Below are 15,438 nucleotides of genomic sequence, written 5' to 3'. Positions count from 1 at the left end.
TCTGCCTTTCCCAGAATGCCGTCTAGTTGGAATCCTGCTGTACGTGTCCTTTCGAGATTGGCTTCTTTCACTCGGCGACGTGCGTGTCAGGTTCCTGGTGTCTGTCTATTCATGGCCTGGTGGCTCATTTATTCATGGCACTGAGTGGCATCCCACTGTCCGGAGGGACGGACCACAGTCCATTTATGCGTCACCTGCCGACGGACTTCTTGGGTGCTTCAGAGTTTCGGAATTCTGAGTAAAGCTGCTATAAACATCCGTGTGCCGGTTTTCGTGTGCACACAGGCTTTTGACTCCTCTGGGTAAGTACCAAGGAGCCTGATTACTGGATTTCACGTTAAAATTGTGTTTGGTTTGTAAGAAACCTGCCCCTGTCTTCCAAAGTGCCATCTTGCATTCCGCCGTGACTTGGTGGGGGTTCCTGTTGCTCCACATCCTCGCCAGCGGTCGGCGGGGGCAGCAGTCCGGGTTCCGGCTGCCCTGCTCCGCGCGTGGTGCCTCGCTGTTGTCCGCTGTGCGCTTTCCTGACGGCATTTGATGGGAGCATCTGCCCCGGTGTCACCTGCCCTCTGCATCTTCCGCGGTGAGGTATCTGTTCAGGTCTGTGAATACCCACCTTTTCATGGTATTGTTTGTTCTCTTGTTGGTGGGTTTTAAGCGGTCTTTTTTTACGTTTTATTTTGAATACAAGCCCTTTATAAGGTCTGTGTTTTGTGAATATTTTCTCCCAGTCTGTGGCTTGTTTTCTTATTCTCTCGATAGTGCCTTTATCAGAGAAGATATTTTTAATGTTAATGAAGTCCAACTTATCAATTATTGCTTCCAAGAATTGTGCTTTCGGTGTAGTATCTAAAAAGCCAGCACTGTAACCAAGGTTTTCTGGGCTTGACCCCGTGTTGCCCTCCAGGAGTTTTACAGTTATGGGTTTCATTTAAGTCTGGGATCCATTTTGAGTTAATTTTTGTGAAGGGTGAAAGGTCTGTCTTTAGAGTGATTTCTTTTCTTTTTGCCCGTGGATGTCCAGCTGTTCCAGCACAATTTGCTGAAAAAAACAACTATCTTTGGACCATTGCATTGCCTTCGTTTCTTTGCCAAAGGTTATTTGACGGCATCTCTGTGAGCCTGTTCCTGGGCTGTCCATTCCGTGCCATGGATCTGTCTGTGCATTCCCTCCCCAGTGCCTCGCTGGACCCAGTACTGCAGCTTTGCAGGGAGTCTTGACATCGAATAGTTTCAGCCCTCTCTGGTCTTCACCTTCAGAACTAACTGTATTAGCTGTTCTGGGTCTTTGGCCTCTCCACATAAACTTTAGATTTAGTTCGTTGATCTTCACAAAATGGGTTTCTGGGCTTTGGATCGGGATCGTGCTGGATCTGAAGATCAAGTAGACGAGACCGACAGCCGGGCAGCAGGGTCTCCCTACGCACGGCCGTGGCTGTCACGCTGTTCACGCAATTCTGTGACCGTTTTCATCAGATTCTGCAGTTTCCCTCACATAGATCTTAACACACATTCCGTTAGATTAGTTTCTATTTTATTTTGGGGTCTGCTGATATAAATGGGGCTGAGTTTTTAATGGTAAGTTCTGCTTCTCCAGTGCCAGTATATGGGAAAGTGACAGACTTTTCTATTTGAACTTCGTATCCTGTAACCTTTCTGTAATCACTTATTACTGTGATCATGGATTGAAATTTTTGTAGATACAGGCCTGTATAATGTGTTCGTTTATCTTCGTAAGCGTGGGTAAATTGTGTCTTTCAGTGTATGGCCAATTTTATCTAGATTATCCCATTTCTGGGAATAGAGTTGTGTATAGTATTCCTTTATTGCTGTTGATTCCTTTGTGTAGATCTGAATTTTCATTTTATATTATTTTCTGTCAGCTTAAAGAACATCCTTTATTGTTTCTTACAATGTAGGTTTTCTGGTGATAAATTATCTCAGTTTTTGTGTTTTTGAAAATGTTTCAGTTTCACCTTGATTTTTAAAAAAAAAAATCCCCACCCAAGGACATGCTCGTTGATTTTAGAGAGAAAGGAAGAGGAGGGGGAGAGAGAGAGAGAGAGAGAGAAACATCGATGGGAGAGGGAAACACCGGTCGGCTGCCTCCCACGTGCTCCCCCACCAGTGATGGAACCTGCAGCCTTTGGGTAACAGGAGTTGCTCCGAATAGCTGAGCCACCGGCCAGGGCTCACCTTGATTTTTGAAAGATGTTTTACTGGTATAGGATTCTATGTGGATATCTTCTTTATTACATTATTATGAAGATGTTTCTCATTGTCTGTGGCTTGCTGTATTTCTGATCGGAAATCAGCAGCAATTTTATCTTTGTTTTTTTTTCTTTTTTTTTTTTTTGGATCCTTTTAAGACTTCCCCGTTACTACTGAATTTTAGCAGATGGATTTTGATATGTCTCTGTGACTTGTGTGTGTATGTTTACCCTTGTGGCTAATTGAGTTTCTTGGATTTGTGAGTTCATGGTTTCCATAAATTCAGAAAAACTTTGACCAATTTTTCTGAGCATTTTTCTGTCCCCGCCTCTCTCGTCCGGTTCCTGGTCTCCAAATACCCTGCACGGCAGACGCTTCCTATTTTCCCAGCTCGACTGCCTTCCTTCTCTCTGTTCTGCTCTGTCTGCTCAGGGTCACTGACCAATTCTTCAACAGCGAATGTGCTTTACGTCCTCCAGCGGCATTTTCATTTCAGATGTTATTTTCTCTGGGCTGCACTTGACTCTTCTTCATACTTCCCATCTCTTTCCTCGTGGCTTTCATGTTTCCTTTCAAAGTCTTCAGCGTGTTTATGTGGCCTTTTTGTGAGGCCATTCCCTGCTAATCTCATCGTCTCTGTCATTCCTGGGTCTGTTCCACTTGATGGATCTTTCTCGGGGTCACGGGTCCCCTTTTCCTGATTGTCAGCATGTCTAGTAATTTTTGATTGGATGCGAAGCCTTACGCATGGCACGTTATTGAGTTTCTAGCTTTTCTTGTTTTCCAAGGAATGCTGAAGTTAAGTCCAGCAAGCAGCTGAGCTGCTTGCAGACCGGTGCGCTCCCTTTGAGGTTGGTTTGTGAAGGCACGCTGTGAGGTTTTCGGTGGCACTGGTTCGGCCCTCTCCTTTGTCAGGTCTCCTAAGCATCCTGGGTGTTCCGGGGGATCTCCCCACTCCGGCTAGTCTGAATAAAAGTGGATCCCGGGCCTGAATAAGCTCTGGGAATCGTGCAGCTCGCCTGGTGGGTCGCTACCTGGTCTCGTGGGGTTTCCGCTACACGTGTGCAGCACCGTGTTTATGCGTGAGTGAAGAGAACCCCTCTGCAGGCTCTGCCACCCCCTTTCTCTGTAGCTGCCTTCTTTCTGGAGCTCTGCCTCCCAAGTGCCAAGCACCTCACCATCCCCAAACTCTGGCCTCTGCATTCTTCCTTCTGTGGCGCCTTGTCCTGTGCTTGCTCCCCTCCAGAAAGTTCCTCTGGGCAGGAAGCCAGAGTCGCCAGGCTCACCGCATTTGTTCTCTGCGCTCACAGGTGGCTGTGTCTGCTGCTTGCTTTTCTGTGTCTGAAAGCAGTTGTTTCCTGGGCTTTCTCGTCGTTCATGGCGGGAGAGCAGGTTCAGCGCCAGTCTCTCCGTCAGAGCCAAGCCAAAGTCTATCATACACATTTCACAAAGTGCAGAGCATTAAATGGATTTACTCTGAAAATCTGAGAGGGAGATACAGTCAGATGGTACATTCTGAATGTAATAAAAACTTGACAAGCCGTTAGAAAAACATTTTGCTTCGGAAAAAAATTAGACCGCAACCCTGGGAAAGGAGACGCTTGGGGAGCTCAAGGGGCAGGGGTGCCTGGTGGGGGAGGGGAAGGAGCTAGTTCGGATAAATGGTTAACATCCAGAATTAATTCAATAACTTCAGAATAAAAAGACAAAATAATCCAATAGGGTAGGAGTCAGTAAACTTTTCCTACGAAGAACCAAATAGTCAATTTTTTAGGCTTCACAGGACACAGAGATTCTGCCACTTCTTTGAAAAACCATTAAAAATATAAATACCATTCTTAGCCCACAGGCCATGTGGCTGGAATCCGGCCTGCAGGCTGCGATTTGCCAACCCTCACGACAGAATAGTAGGGTAAACAGTTCACAGAGGAATAAATGGAAGCGTATTAACACACGTGCGAGGAGATGCTTAGCCTCCCTAATAAGCAGAGAAACGTGACTTAAAACAAACAAGAGGACATTTCACACGAACCACGTTGGTAAACATTTTAAAAGACTGACAATATCGAGAGTTAGGGAAGATAAGGCATGAAAGCAATTCCCACACAGCGGTGGTAGGAGCGTGAATTAATTCAGCCACTTTGGAAAGCAATTTGTCACCATCCAAGGCAAAATTGGAATTGGAAGTGCGTCTTCGCGGAGACTCAGCCGTCCCAGTCCTAGATCCATTACCTGGAGAGACTCGTGCATGATTACGGCGCTGTTTGTAATAGAAAAATAAATTGGAAACAACCTAAGTACACACACACACACACACACTCGTATCAACACAATTACATCTCAAAAACATAATGTTGAGTGAAAACGCAGGCTTACTGTGTAATATATTTATGAAAATGTTTAAAAACACCCTGCAAACTACATTATGAATTATTCATGTCTCTCCGTAGGTGTAAACACTAGAACAGTGGGCTGGAAAAACACACCAAATCAGGAGCGTGAGACTGCGTCTCCTGGGGGTGGGGGGGCGGGCATGCCCCGGGGCGGGAACGGAAGGCCGCATTGTCTAACAGTCCCTGTCTTTTATAAAGATGTCCAGTCACTGCGACGAAATAGTCACGCTTGTCAATTCTGGACGGTGGCCGTCCTCCTCATTCCTGTACATCCCCTCCATCTCCCGGGAAAGAAGGAAACAGCCCGAGCAGTCCCCTCCGTGTGCAGAGCGTAGCGAAGGTCAGAAGACCACTGGCCCTGACGTCCTGGACTTGCTTTGCCGCCCCCAGGGCCCCCGGCTCTCTGCTCAGTGGGGATAGGCTGCTTCCCTCCTCGTGCCTCAGTTTACCCACCTGGAATAGGGGAGGGGGGGCGCTGTGGAAGGTGTAGACTGCTGCTGAGTCCGGGCTAGCGCCTGTTAAACGCAGCAGACCAGAATGGGTCAGAAAGGGAAGAGGGCCCCACACCAGGGGCTCCAGGGAGCGGAAGGCAGGCTCCTGGTTTAATGGGTACAGAGCTTGTTTGGGAGGATGAGAAAGTTCTAGAAAGGGATGGTGGCACAACAATGTGGAAGTACTTAATGCCATTGGATCGTACACTTCCAAATGGTTACGATGGTAATTTTACGTTATGTATAGTTTAGTGTAACTTAAAAAACAGACTGAATCCCATACGGCAACGGTTACTACTGCTTCGTGGAAACTTGCTCTTCGTGTGTTTAAAGGACCAGAACCTCGGTGCCCTCTGTCTGGGTAGCAGCTGCCACTTTCAGAGGCTCTCTGCACCGCGGGCCAGGGAAGGTGAATGTGGAGCCTTTGAACTTGGGCTTCTCTGCACAGCACCCCCCTCCCCCCCTTTTTTTTCTGCCTCCATGTTTCCTCCACGGCCCTGCTGCTCTGTCCGGCTTTTGGCAGCAGACCTCCAGCGCCAGGGCCACGTCCTTCTCACTGTCCTGCCTCCCGCCCAGCCAGCCAGGTGGAATGAAATGCCCCTCGTCTGGAGGAAGAGCTGCACCGCGCTGAGAGCAGCGCGGCCGCTGTTAAATGCTCATCACTGTGACTACAGCCGTTAGGCTGCCAGGCTCCGGGTAGGAGAGCGGGAGGGAGGGGGCCGGGGTGGCCGTGCATTAAGCGAGTTAAGTGGTGTAGGATTCGGGGACGCGGGCCAGGGCTTGCGGGGGAGAGTGGAGGTGCATTAGTGCAAAGGAGTGGAGCTTGCTAAAGGGGTGGGGGGAGTGCTGTGTGCCCTGAGTCCCCACGCCACTGCCAGGGTCCACTGAAGAGAGCAACCAGCCTGGGGCTTTTAACAGGCCCTGGGGATAATTAGTTTCAATTAGCAGAGAGACATTTTAAATCTCGAGAAACATTCAGCCTTCGAGGGCTCCATTTAGCGTTTCAAACCCACTCTCAGTGCTAACAGAACCCTAGACTGTAACGCTGAGGGGACCTCTGAAACCACCGGGACAGGAGGTGGGTTCCACGTGGCAGAGCTGTGCAGGGGCGCAGGGGGGCTTTGAAGTCAGCCTGGGCCCGGAGCCCTGACCGCTTCCCATGGCGACCCTCGGCTTCCCTCCTCTGCTCTGAGGGTGGGCGTGGGGTTACCCATGGTGTTTGCAGCTGCGAGACTGGTTGTGTGTGTGTGTGTGTGTGTGTGTGAGAGAGGGGCAGTGGTTTGGGCAGGAAATAAGTGGCAAACGATCCCCGGACACCCTCACCCCTTGAAGGCATGCCTATCTCTGGGGACCTGCAGTGACCTGAACGTTGGTCCCCGCCTAGGGGGCGCTGAGCTGCCCCCGAGAGCCAGGGCTCCCACCTGCGCGGAGCCCGTGTGCGTGCGCACATTCTCTCTCCACCACACGCTGTGGGGGAGGGTTGCTCTCCTAGCCTGTTCCTGAAGCTGCAGAGGTTGTCCTTGTGGGCACGTTTAAAACGGGAAATTAGACCAAGGGGTCAAGGCGCATAGTGTGCCCCTAGAAACGGCTCTTACTGTTCGTGTCCCTGGAAGGACCCCCCAAAGGCAGCCTGCTGGCAGCCCAGGTCGGAGCCCCATCTGATCCCACGTCGTGGCATCTGGAAGCCACACTCGAGTAGAGAATCAGATCCAACTTGTCTACATCACTGACATGGCGGGCCCCCTTAATTATGGGGCTCACGGCGTCTTTCCTCCTCGCCGTGAGGCCGGCACGCTTGTCTTTAATCAGCGCAGGTCATTGCGCGCCCTCCTATCTACCGGCCAGGAAAAACGAGCCACTAATTTACTGGAGGTTTCGAGAAAATGCTTTTATCTGTTACACTACAACCGTGTGGAGGCTGCCGGGTTGGAAGGAAACAGAAGTTGGCCGAGGCCCCTGTTGACCCATAGCAGCTCGGTAAAAATTAACCGCCGCGGCCAAGGTCGCCTTTCCTCTTTGCCATCGATGAACTTGGGTGTAACTGGCCGAGCAAAGTGCAGCCCTGTTTACGACCAATGTTTCCTTTCAGGGGATCTCTGGCTGGCTGGCTGTCCACACGAGCTGGTTGTGAAATTTTCAGCCTGGGATCTAGCAGGTAAATGGAAAATAACACTCGATGTGGGCTTGCATTTAAATCTTGAGAAGTGTCCAGTCGGCCAAGGCCCTCTCCCCATCGTCCCGTCACCGGGCGTGCACCGGTTCCTGTAGGAACTTCTGAGTAAAAGCCGCCAGTCATCCTCGCGGCTTTTAGGGGTCGCCGTCCCCTCTCTCTCATCATGATGCCTCCCTTCCAGGCAGAAGGCACCCTTCGCAGGCAGTCCGTTCTGACAATGGGACCTCGTGGACCGTCCACACCCCCGTCAGGGACATGTCGGGTCATCCTGCTGGCTGTCCATTCTGGTTGTCCTGAGAATCACCAGTTCCAGAAAGTTCCTTGGCTCCTTGACAGGGATTCCTGCATCCCAGCCTTCACCTGCTTGGCCCATCGGAGGCACCCGATATTGAGGGTCTGTCCACGTCAGGGGCTAGGGGCAGATGGCCAGAGGGGAATGCTGTCTTTGTCTGGATTTCGCTCTGCTGCTTGGGTGTGGGTGTGAATGACCCCAGCGTCCAGCTGACTCCACACGGAGGGAGGGGCAGGGAGGCTTCGGCCGGCTTATCACCCCCCTTGATGAGGCTCCTCTTCTGGAGCTGGATTCTGGGAACACAGAGGACTGGGACTGGGGGTCCTGGGAGCAGGCATGCTGTGGACTTGCCCAGGGTACCAGGAGGCAGGTGAGGGGCACCTAGGCTGGGCTGGGGGCAGGGAAGGCAGGTGCAAAAGCTGGCCAGGCTTGGGGCAGCCAGGAGGAAGTGGCTGTGCCTTCTGGACACTGTGAGGCTGTGGACTCAAGGGGGCCTTCTGAAACCATCTTTGGGTTTTTGCTAATTTCTGATGGCTCATTTCTTCCTCATTCAGCACCGAGCCCCTCCAGCACAGGGGACACAACTATCAGTGGGCCACTTGCCCTGCCCTCAGGGAGATGGAGACATGCCGAGCCACAAGAGCTGGGCTTCGAGCAGGACACTGTGGCCATGGCTGTTTTGTCACCATGTGATGTGCGTGGCCCTTCTGGGACCCCACAGCCCAGTCCAGTCCACCTGGGGTTTTGCCTGCAGGGCACGGTGGTAGCCTTGGCCTTTTTGGCTCCGGAACACCTGTCTTCAAAGGTGGTGTTAGCTGGTGGGGAGAAAGCTGTCGCCGTGACTCTTAACGTGGCCCCTGAGACAGGTGGGGCTGAGGGCGGAGAGGGCGAAAGTTGGGCCCGATCTTCCTCTCCCCAGACGTGCTTCCAAAGTTGCCATCTTCGTAGCCCTTGCGATCAGGGGTGTCGATCTCATTGTCACCGGGGGCCACATCAGGCTTGCGGTTGCCTTCAAAGGGCCGAAGGTAATTATGGGACTGTATAAATGTCACTGCTCCTTAGCAGTTAAGTGAGAGCTCGGCGCTGCTGCCGGATAAAACAAGGTGGAGGGAGGGCCGGATTCGGCCTGAGGGCCTGGTGTTTGCCACCTGCGCCTTAGGTGATGTCCTGGGTCAGTGTTGCAGCCTCAGGAAGCCCCCGAAGGCCCACCTGCCTCTTCCTGGGTGGTGGGGGAGTGGGGGAGAGGCTTCCATAGATGTTTCCCATTTCCCCCTGTGGCTCCGACAAGTCGCCAACTCAGAGGCTTGAAGCAACACAAATGTGTCACCTTACAGGTCTAGAGGCCCGAAGCCGCAGCTGTCCTCGAGGGCTAAGTGCAGGGGCAGGACCGTGTTCCTCCGGGGGCTCCGGGTGTGTCTGCTCTGTGGCCGATCCCAGCATCTGGAGGCCACATGCATCCTTTGGCTTGGAGTCCCTTCCTCCATTTCCGGAGGGGGCAACCTGGGGCTGAGTCCCGCCTACATGCTCTCCTCACACAGTACGGACCCCCGTGATGACACCGAGACCCTTGGCAACCAGAGCATCTCCCCACTGTGTGGTCAGTGAATCACCTGAACCCGTAATCCCTTCCAACAGCCGACATATTCACAGGCTCCAGGATGGGGTGGCAGAAGGGATGCAGTTTGTTTGTTCCCGGAGGGGGTGGCATTTGAACTGGTTGTGGAAGGGTGAGCAGAGCTCACTGGGGACACTGGGGCCACGTCAGGGCTGACAGCACAGGTCTCCCAGGCGTCTGGGACAGACTGGGCCAAGAGGACCAGAGGATGGCGATGGGACAGTGTTTTGAAGAGGACACCAGACCTGGCAGAGATCAGCCCAGACAGGCCAGAGCTGACAGGGAGTGCAGCAGCCACCACGCCAGGCAAGTCACCTCAGTGCCAGCAACTGCCTGTGGGCCTGTGGGACCGCGGCCTGCAGAGGGGAGGCGGCTGTCCCTTTCTGTGTCTGGGAACGAGAGAGGATGCTGGGCCAGGTGGCATCACTGACGGAGTCCACGCACGTGACGAAGACGGCTGGACCAGGGCCAGAGGCACGCCCTGCTACATTCTGAAGCCGTTTTAAATTCGCCCAGAGCCCAGGGTTTGAGCCAGAGAGGAGACCTCGAGCTGGCGCGGGGGCGGGGCGCGGGGGCGGGGCGCGGGGGCGGGGCGCGGTGCACGCGGCCAGTAAGGTTGTACTCGTTCCGTCACAGGCCAAGTTTGTTTGGACTCGCGCCTCTTCAGCCGAGGTCACTGTGTCATGTGTTTTCCATGTGTTTTCCAGTGACGCAGGCAGGGGACTTCGTATCTGGGTTTGCTCGTGGGAGTGTCCCGTCCCCAGAGTGCCATTTCGCTGGCTGGGCAGGGGGATGGTGTTTCTGCAGCCTGAGCTTCCCAGTGCCTCGCTTCCTCCTCCGTTGCCGCTCCCCCGTCCACCTGAACCACCGCCACGGCAACATTTTTCTCTTGGACCTCCACGTGGGAGCCAGTTCTGTGGGGGAACCTGTGCCCGTTGTCCCCAGTCCTGCCACTGCCCTGTGGTGCCCCTGTCCCAAGTCGTCGGTACCCAAGGGACTAGCATCCCTGTTGGCACTGGGCCACCAGCCTGGGAGCCAGAGAGGCGTGGGGAAGACCCCAGGACGCAGGGCAGGAGCACTTGGGTCCAGGCCTGGAGGGCTCCTCCCACATGCAGGACCAGGGGTCGCCGAGCAGGGCCCACCATGGCTGCTCCCGGAGCCTGGCAGGTCCGCCAGCCACCATCTGCCTTATGTGGCATCGCTAGGGATGGACCCGGCAACCCATGGGAACCACTCTGCCACCATCCTGCACCACCCAGGAGCCGCTCAACCCCCATTCCCCTTACAGGTGGGGAGATGGAGACGCAGACAAGTAGCTCACGCGTTCATTCCTCTTGATAAGCGTTCGTGCGTGCCCGCCCTGCGCCAGAACGGCAGCGCTCAAACGCACGGCCTCCCCCGCCATGGGCAAGCATGCACTTTCAGAACCACACGCTGGCCTGAGCGCTGCCCCCCAGGCAGCAGCCCGTGGTCCCCACACCTGCAGGTCAGAGCCCCTGCGCTCCCCGGCTGCCCGCCTGTCGGGGCTCAGCAGCCTCTGTCCGTTAGGTATTCCTCATAGTTCAGCAAAGTGCGAGGTCTGCTCGGCACACACAGCCCTCTCCCCGCTTCACCGGCGTCCTCTCTGCCCCAGGTGGCCCCTCTGCCCTCGCTCAGTCCCGTCACCCTTTAAGACGCAGCTGAGCTCCACCTCACCCCTCTCTGAGAGTCCTCCATGCCCTGTGGCGGCTGACCCTTTCTGTCCTTGTCACCACCGTGACGGTGCTGTCACAGTCGTGATTATTGGTTTTTTTGGTCACGTTATTTGGACTATTTGTTTGGCTTTTATTTTTGCAGCTCTATGGACATAGAATTGGCAAATAAAAAATATATATATGTATATAGAAAGTGTCCCGTGTGAAGATTTCATAAATGTACGCATGGGGAATGACCGCCTCAGTCCAGTTTGTTAACACACCCATCGGCTCGCTGTGCGTGTGTGTGTGTGTGTGTGTGTGTGTGTGTGTGAATGGCGAGAACAATGAAGGTCTACTCTTCTAGCAAATATCGAGTTTACAATGATTATCATTAACTGTTGGGTTGGCCAGAAAGTCTGTATGGTTTTTTTCTGTAAAATAAAAGCCACCTTTTCACTCTCGCCAATAGCTTTATTGATTCGGATGTTTTGAGTTTGTCGGCTCTCTCCCGCTATTGGCTTCTAGTGGGGAGAGGCCGGGGGGCTGCTCAGCACCTTCGCATGCACGAGACAGCCCACGGCTAAAGATTTATTTGACCAAAATGTCAATAGTACTGAGAAACTTCACAAACCACTTTGGACATGTTCGATCAGCCACAGCACCTTCTCCACACACGGCACAAGCCTTTTTATGCGTTTCAGTTGTGTTTTTACCTTTCTTGAAATAATAAAGCATAACACGCCAAAAATGTTGCAGAAAAGTATTTTCTTCCATCGTCACTACTAAGATGGCTACACAAAAATTCACCAGTTTTGCTGTTTTGTTAAACTGCATGCTGATATGACAGCTGTCACAATGCTACCTAACACTTGCTTCAGAGGAAGTTAAAGACAACGAGAGTTCCTAGAGTCATCGGGCGGAAAATAGGCGACGGACTTTTTGGCCAGCCCAACGGTCACCTTGCAGAACGTTAGACCCCAGGACTTGCCCGTCTTGCGACTGGGAGTTTGTAACTTTGAGCAACATGTCCCTTCCCTCCCTGCCTCCCCGCACCCTGGCAACGGCCAGTCCACCCTCCGGTTCTGTTAGTTCAACGTTTTACATTTCCACGTATGTTTGAGCTCATACGGTACTTGTCTTTCTACGTCTGGCTCATTTCACTGAGCACACGCCTTCCAGATTCATCCAAGTCCCCAATGGCAGGGTTTCCTTCCTTTTTCGTGGCTGCGTGATGTTCCGCCGTGTGTTAGTACCGCATCTTCCCTACCCACTCATCTGGTGACAGACAGGCTGTTCCCATGTCCTGGCCGCAGCGAATGATCCTGCAGTGGACCTGGGAGCACAGCCGCCTCCTCGGGACCCTGCTCTCATTCCCTTCGGAGAAACACCCAGAGGCGGGGTGGCTGCATCCTATGGTGGTTCCGTTTTTCTGTTTCTTGAGAAACCTCCATACTGTTTTCCGTGGTGGCTGCTCCAGTGCACCTTCTGGATGTGGGTTCCTTCTCCACATCCTCACCGACACTGTCATCTCTTGTCTTCTTGATGACAGCCATTCTCACAGGTGTGAGGTGATCTCTCACTGTGGTTTCAGTTTGCATTTTGCTGATGATTAGTGATAGTGAGAATCTTTTCATTTACCTCTTGTCCATTTCTATGTCTTCTTTGGCAAGTGTCTATTCAGATCCTTTGCCCATTTTTAATGAGGTCATTTGTATTTTGGCTAATGAGTTGTATGGGTCCCTTATGTATTTTGGGTATTAGCCCCTTATCGGACATGTGCTTTGCAAATGCTGTCTCCCGTTCCACCAGCGGCCTTTGCATTGTGTTGAGGGTTTCCTTTGCTGGGCAGGAGCTTTTTAGTTTGAGGTCATCCCACTTGTCTATTTTTGCTTTTATGGTATCGGGTCTTGCATTTAAGTCTTCGATCTACTTTGAGTTAGTTTTTGTGTCTGGTGCAAGATAAGGGTCTGATTTCATTACTTAGCATGTGGGTATCCAGTTTTCCCAAAACCACGTACTGAAGAGACTGTCCTTTACCTATTTTGGACTCTCGGTGCCCGTATCTGAGATCAGTGGACGTGTGTGCGTGGGTTCGCTTCTGGGCTCCCTCTTCTGCCCAATCCGTCGACGTGTCTGTTTTACGCCAGGACCTTGCGGCGTTGACTATGGTGGCTTCGTAACGCAGAGTGAAATCAGGAGTCATGGGGCCGCCAGCTTTGTCCTTATTTCTCAAGACTGCTTTGGCTACGTGGGCCCTTTTGTGGTTCCATATGAATTTTTAGAATTGTTTAGCTAGACTAACCAAGATAAAAAAGAGGGAAGAGTCAAATAAATAAAATTATAAATAAAAGAGGACGCATCGCAACTGATATCACAGAAATACAGAGGATCGAAAGAGACTCCCCTGAACGAGAGTTAGACAATCCAGAAGACACGGATACATTTCTAAAAACATAAAACCTACCAAGAATGAGTCATCAAGAAATACAAAATCGGGACAGACCAGTAACAACGAATGAGGAAAGTTACACAGTAACCAAAGACCTCCCAACAAAGTAAAGCCCAGGGCCAGATGGCTTTACGGGTAAATTCTACCAAACATTTAAAGAAGAATTAACGCCAGTCCTTCTTAAACTCTTCCAAAAATTTTTAAAGAGGCAAGAACACTTTGAGACTCATCTTACGAGACCAGCATCATTCTCACACCAAAGCCAGATCCACAGACGCCACAAGAAAAGAAAAGTAGAGACCAATACTCCTGGTGAACATAGATGCAAAAATCCTCGAGACGATACCAGCACACCAGATTCAACGGCACATCAAACGGCCGCGCACGGCGGTCAAGCGGATCGCTCCCTGGGGTGCAGGAGGGCTCCCCACACGCAGTCAGGGTGACGCCCACGTCGACGGTGAAGGTTAAAAGTCATCTGGCCACCTACTGGACATTGGGAGTCAGCCAACCTTACACTTCTGGGCCCACCCGCTGCCTTTCAGCTGAGACCGCCACTTCCGGTCACTGGGCGGCGCTCTGCGAAGGGCGGTGGCATGGATTTCTCTGCGTGACACACCGGCCTGTAGTTTTCTTTCTCGTGATGACGGCCTCGGTCAGTCTTTCGTGTCGGGGGGATGCGGCTTCAAAAATTGAACTGGGAAACATTTTATGTGCCTCTTCCTTTTGAAAGATTCAGTGAAGAGTTGGCATTCTTTTTTCCTTAAATGTTTGGGAGAATGCACCCGTGAAGCCATCCTGGCCTGGGCTTTATTTTGGGGAAGCTTTTAAATGACTAATTCAAGTACTTTGCTTAACATTTTCCTTTTCCTTTTTCCTCTATACTCAGTTTTGATATTTTATGGTTTTTTTCTAGGAATTTTTTCTTTCCATCTAAGTTGTTTAAGTTTTTGACATAAAGTGTTTCATAATCATCTTTTATAAATCCTTTTAATTCTGGAATTCTGTGCTGCCGTCCCCTCTTTAATTCTTGATTTTGTTAAATTATCTTTTTCTAATACACAATTTTAAATCTAAATTTTTCCTCCAACCATTAATTATATCATATACATTTTAATGTTATACTTTCATTTTGTTTTATGGTTTTTCAATTCCTTTTTTATTTTTTCTTTGACCCGTGTGTTGTTTAGAAGTATGGTGTTTGATTTCCAGGTATATGGGTACTTCCCTGGTTTTTCCTGGTGTTGATGCCTCATTTAACTCCGGTGTGGTCCGAGAAGATTCTTTTAGGTTGTCTCAGTTATTTTAAATTCATTAAGAACTTTCAATGCCTGGCCTGTGATCTGTCCTGGAGAAGGTTGCAGGTGCGCTTGCGAAACCAGTGCATTTCCCTGCTCTTGGGCGGGTCTCTCTGTGTGCGTTCAGTTAGGGCAAGTGGCTTGATAGCAGTTTTCAAGTCTCATGTATCTTTCCAGAGTATCTATTCGTTGTGCCATTTACCAGGAAAACATGATTTAAATCAACTGTGTAAATTCAGGTGTAACTGTTGCAGTATCTGCTATGCTCCTCAATTCTGTCAGCCTTCGCTCCGCGACTTCAGGGCTGTGCTTAGACGCACACGAATTCCTCACTGTTCTCTCCCCCGATGTGTGATTACTTCATCATTGGGCAGCATTTCTCTCGGGCTTTGGTGATGCCTCTTGTCTTGCAGGCTATTTTGTCTGACATCGGTGTAGTCCCTCCGCTCTTTTGAGATGATGGCTGCCTCGCATGTCTTCTTCCATTCTTTTACTTTCCGTCTATCTGTGTCTTCGAATGGAAAGTGTGTCTTTCATCGTCGGTGTTCAGTTAGATGTTGCTTTTCATGCAGTTTTACAATTCACACCTTTCAATGGGAACCTCTCGACCATTCACATTTAATATGACTATCGACGTGGCTGGGCTGATGTCTGCTATTTTGCGAGTTGCATTCTCTGTGAGTCGTGCATTTTTGAGATTCTTTTGCTCTTTTCCTGCCTTCTGTCTTGTTTTCAGCCCATTTTCAAGGTGTCATTTTTACTCCCCTTTGATTTTTTAGCTAAACTTGTTTTTCTCAGTGGCTGTTCTATGGATCAGAATACACACTTTTCATTTGTCAA

General features: G+C 51.0%; 1 protein-coding gene across 1 annotated transcript; it reads left to right on the top strand.

Moving 5' to 3' along the window:
* The first annotated feature begins 7,676 nt into the window (after positions 1-7,676).
* On the top strand, positions 7,677-11,023 carry LOC128781456 (uncharacterized). The gene is made up of 3 exons (XM_053929197.1): positions 7,677-7,930; positions 8,895-9,157; positions 9,883-11,023. The coding sequence occupies exons 1-3, from the start codon at positions 7,827-7,829 to the stop codon at positions 10,734-10,736; spliced, it is 1,221 nt and encodes a 406-aa protein (XP_053785172.1). The 5' UTR covers positions 7,677-7,826; the 3' UTR covers positions 10,737-11,023.
* Positions 11,024-15,438: the final 4,415 nt, after the last annotated feature.

This window comes from Desmodus rotundus, chromosome 7, assembly GCF_022682495.2.
Source record: "Desmodus rotundus isolate HL8 chromosome 7, HLdesRot8A.1, whole genome shotgun sequence".
NCBI classification, from domain to species: Eukaryota; Metazoa; Chordata; class Mammalia; order Chiroptera; family Phyllostomidae; genus Desmodus; species Desmodus rotundus.
Note: the sequence above shows the minus strand (reverse complement) of the source record. Positions and strands in the feature narration are given on the sequence as shown.